The 2739-nt window shown below is 59.1% G+C and overlaps 2 protein-coding genes across 3 annotated transcripts in view; one reads left to right on the top strand and one right to left on the bottom strand.

The window, feature by feature from the left end:
- NDUFA11 (NADH:ubiquinone oxidoreductase subunit A11) overlaps positions 1–554 on the bottom strand; it is a 10249-nt gene extending 9695 nt beyond the window's left edge. Inside the window, exon 1 of one of the 2 annotated variants that reach the window (XM_027768978.1) lies at positions 134–554. In XM_027768978.1, coding sequence (XP_027624779.1) covers positions 134–465 — 332 coding nt within the window. In that variant the 5' untranslated portion in view covers positions 466–554. The remainder of the gene's footprint in view (positions 1–133) is intronic. The other variant, XM_006170263.3, reaches the window with a different exon arrangement.
- Positions 555–631: 77 nt separating this feature from the next.
- The window catches only part of VMAC (vimentin type intermediate filament associated coiled-coil protein), an 8716-nt gene continuing 6608 nt past the window's right edge, over positions 632–2739 (top strand). Inside the window, exon 1 of the mRNA XM_006170262.3 lies at positions 632–1598. Within this exon, the coding sequence (XP_006170324.1) occupies positions 1333–1598 (266 nt within the window). The 5' untranslated portion in view covers positions 632–1332. The remainder of the gene's footprint in view (positions 1599–2739) is intronic.

Below are 2739 nucleotides of genomic sequence, written 5' to 3'. Positions count from 1 at the left end.
CACGCGGCGCCGCGCGGGCCCGCCGCAGACACGGGCCGCCCGCGCCGTTCCCATCCCCAGGACACACAGGGACAGCCCCCGGGGCCCCTGTGACCTCCCCGCGCCCGCCGCCCTCGGGGCCCAGGGCGCTCACCGACGGCGCCGCCGAGACCGGTGCTGGCGTAGGCTTTGCGGTGGCACTCGGTGCCTTCGGGGGTGTCTGTGTACTGCTGAAGAAGCCTCTTCGCCATGGTGATGCACCCCCGTCCCACACGGCCGACCCAGCCGGCACCGGGAACCCAAGGACAGCCGCCGCAGGCTCTCGCGAGACTTCCTGGGCGGCGCGCGCAGCCTCCCAGATCCACCGGCCGGCAACAAGCGCGCAACTTTATTGAGCACCGCAGATGGACACGGGCCGCGCGCGCGGGCCCGGGGAGGGCTTGGCAGAGGGGAGCAGCGCGCGCACCCCCCCAGTCCTATTCCCATAAGGGGAAACTGAGGTCGACCGCGATCACCGAAGGCAGGCTTCGCTCCTCTCAGTTCAGGGAGTGCAAGGTTAGCGATGGTTCGAGTACCGGAGGCGGGGCCTAACCTAGGGGCGGGACTGCAATAGAAGCCAGGCCTATCTTCTTAGACTAAGAGGCGGGGCGGGATTCCGCTTGATAGACATAACTGTGGGGCGGAGCATGGCAAAAAATGGAACCATTCTCAGGGCCAGAATCTGCATGGGCCGTGGCTTGGCCCGGTGGCCGTCCCCAGAGTCCAAACCGCGTGCAACTGTTTTGGGGCGTGGCCAGGATCGAGGGTGGAGCTTAGTGGAAAACTAACCAATCCAAATGCCGGGACCTTAGAGAGACGTAGCCTATGCCCAACCTGTGCTTGTCTAAGCTCTGGGCCACGAAGTATGCACACGACGTGGGGGCGTGGCCGGCACCGGAGGCGTAACTCGATAGGGACTTGGCCAATCCAGGCCTGTGCAATTGCCCAAGGGGCGTGGCAGTGTCCCTTAAAAAAAGTCAATAGCGTGGACCTGAGAGAAAAGCATCTGGCTTAGGGGGCGTAGTCAGAGTTGTTGTTCTGCGTGTGGACCAATCCTGGTGTTAGTTTCTAAGTAGGGCGGGGCCTGCCTCGAACGTGTGACCAATCCTGTTGTCAAGGGCTGAGTTGGGAGAGCTGGGGGCATGATCTGTCAAAACTTTGACCAATAGTGGAGCTAGGCCAGCCCAGGAACGAAGTTACCGGGTGCCGGAACCAGGGAGGATGTTAGCGTTTGAAGAGGGCGCGACCTAGCCTCGGGGGCGTGGCTAGTGGGGATCCTGGCCAATCGCACCGTGGTGTTGAGGGACGTGGCCCATGGGGGGCGCAGCCTGTGCCGGTTCCGGGCCGCCCGGGGGCGTGGCCGGGCCTGGACTTCGGCCGACCGAGGCCATGTCCGCGCCGCCGGCTCTGCAGATCCGCGAGGCGAACGCACACCTGATGGCCCTGCACCGGCGTGTGGCGGAGCTGGAGGCGCAGCTGGACACGGCAGAGCGCACGGTGCACGAGCAGGCCGAGCTTCTGAGCCGCCACGACCAGCAGCTGCGCGCCGCCCTGGACGAGCTGGGCCGCGCCAAGGACCGGTGAGGCCCGGGGCGGCAGGGTGGACTTCCCGGGGGACGTGGGCGGAGGTGGAAGCGAGATTGCGAAAGGAGGAAGCGCACGGAGGCCCGTGTGCTTTCATGGAGGATGGACTGCTGGTGGGCATGAAAAAACAATCCGAAAACTCGAGGGAGTCCTGAGTATGTAAAGTTGAGAGCTGGAAAGCCACAAGTGTGAATTTCTAATTCCAAACACGCCCACCTTTCCCGAAGGGGAAGTCTGCTGGTGCTGATGGCCCGGGACCACCAACCCTGTGGTGCAAGCACTGGGAGCCATGGCCAAGTTCTAGAGCGAGGGAGGATACCATCATTCCAGCATTTTTTAATAATTATTTTATTTTACTTATTCATTCATTTATTTTAATTTGACCAGAGAGAAACAGAGAGAGGGAGAGAGAGGAAGTGAGAAAGCAAGCCAGCAGGTCCGAGACTTGAACCACGGTCAGCCATGTGGGAGTGTCCAGCGCCTCAACCACCATGCCACCTGCTGGTCCCCATTCCAGCATTTTAAAAAATGTTTGTTTCTTCCGAGAGAGAGAGAGAGAGAGAGAGAGAGAGAGAGACAGACAGACAGACAGAGACTCACTCTGAACAGGGTCCTCTGTAAGACAGCCAGTCCACTCCCAGCAGCGAGAACACCAGCAGGTACAGAGAGGTGCTGAGATGCGACCAGAGACCTCTCCGTGGGGGTCCAGTTACATGCTGCACCATCATCCAGCCTGTATCAGCTATTTTTTTGAAGAATTCTTGGGGAACCAGCAGTTAGCGTAATGGCTATGTCGCTGGACTCCCATGTAGTCGACCGCGGTTCGTGTCCCGGACCCGGTGGCTTAAAACTCACGCCGGGCGCGTGTGCGTGCGTGCCCAAGATCCCGAGAGGAGAATGGAGGAGAAGGGATTGCGGCGTGACCATCCCCCCTCGGGGGTGATTTCTCGCTTTCTGTCTCTGTTGTCTCTCTCTGTCTGTCTGGCGAGCGCACGCGCCCTACAGTGAAAATCTCTCCAAAAAAAAAAAAAGAATTCTTTTATTTAACTTTATTGGTTTATTTTGTTTTATATTTGTATTATTTTTTCTTTTTTAAAATAATTATGTTATTGGGACCAGCAGTTAGTGTAATGGCTA

Source organism: Tupaia chinensis, unplaced genomic scaffold (assembly GCF_000334495.1).
Source record: "Tupaia chinensis unplaced genomic scaffold, TupChi_1.0 Scaffold148210_1, whole genome shotgun sequence".
Taxonomy (NCBI): Eukaryota; Metazoa; Chordata; class Mammalia; order Scandentia; family Tupaiidae; genus Tupaia; species Tupaia belangeri.
This window is presented reverse-complemented; position numbering and strand designations above follow the sequence as displayed.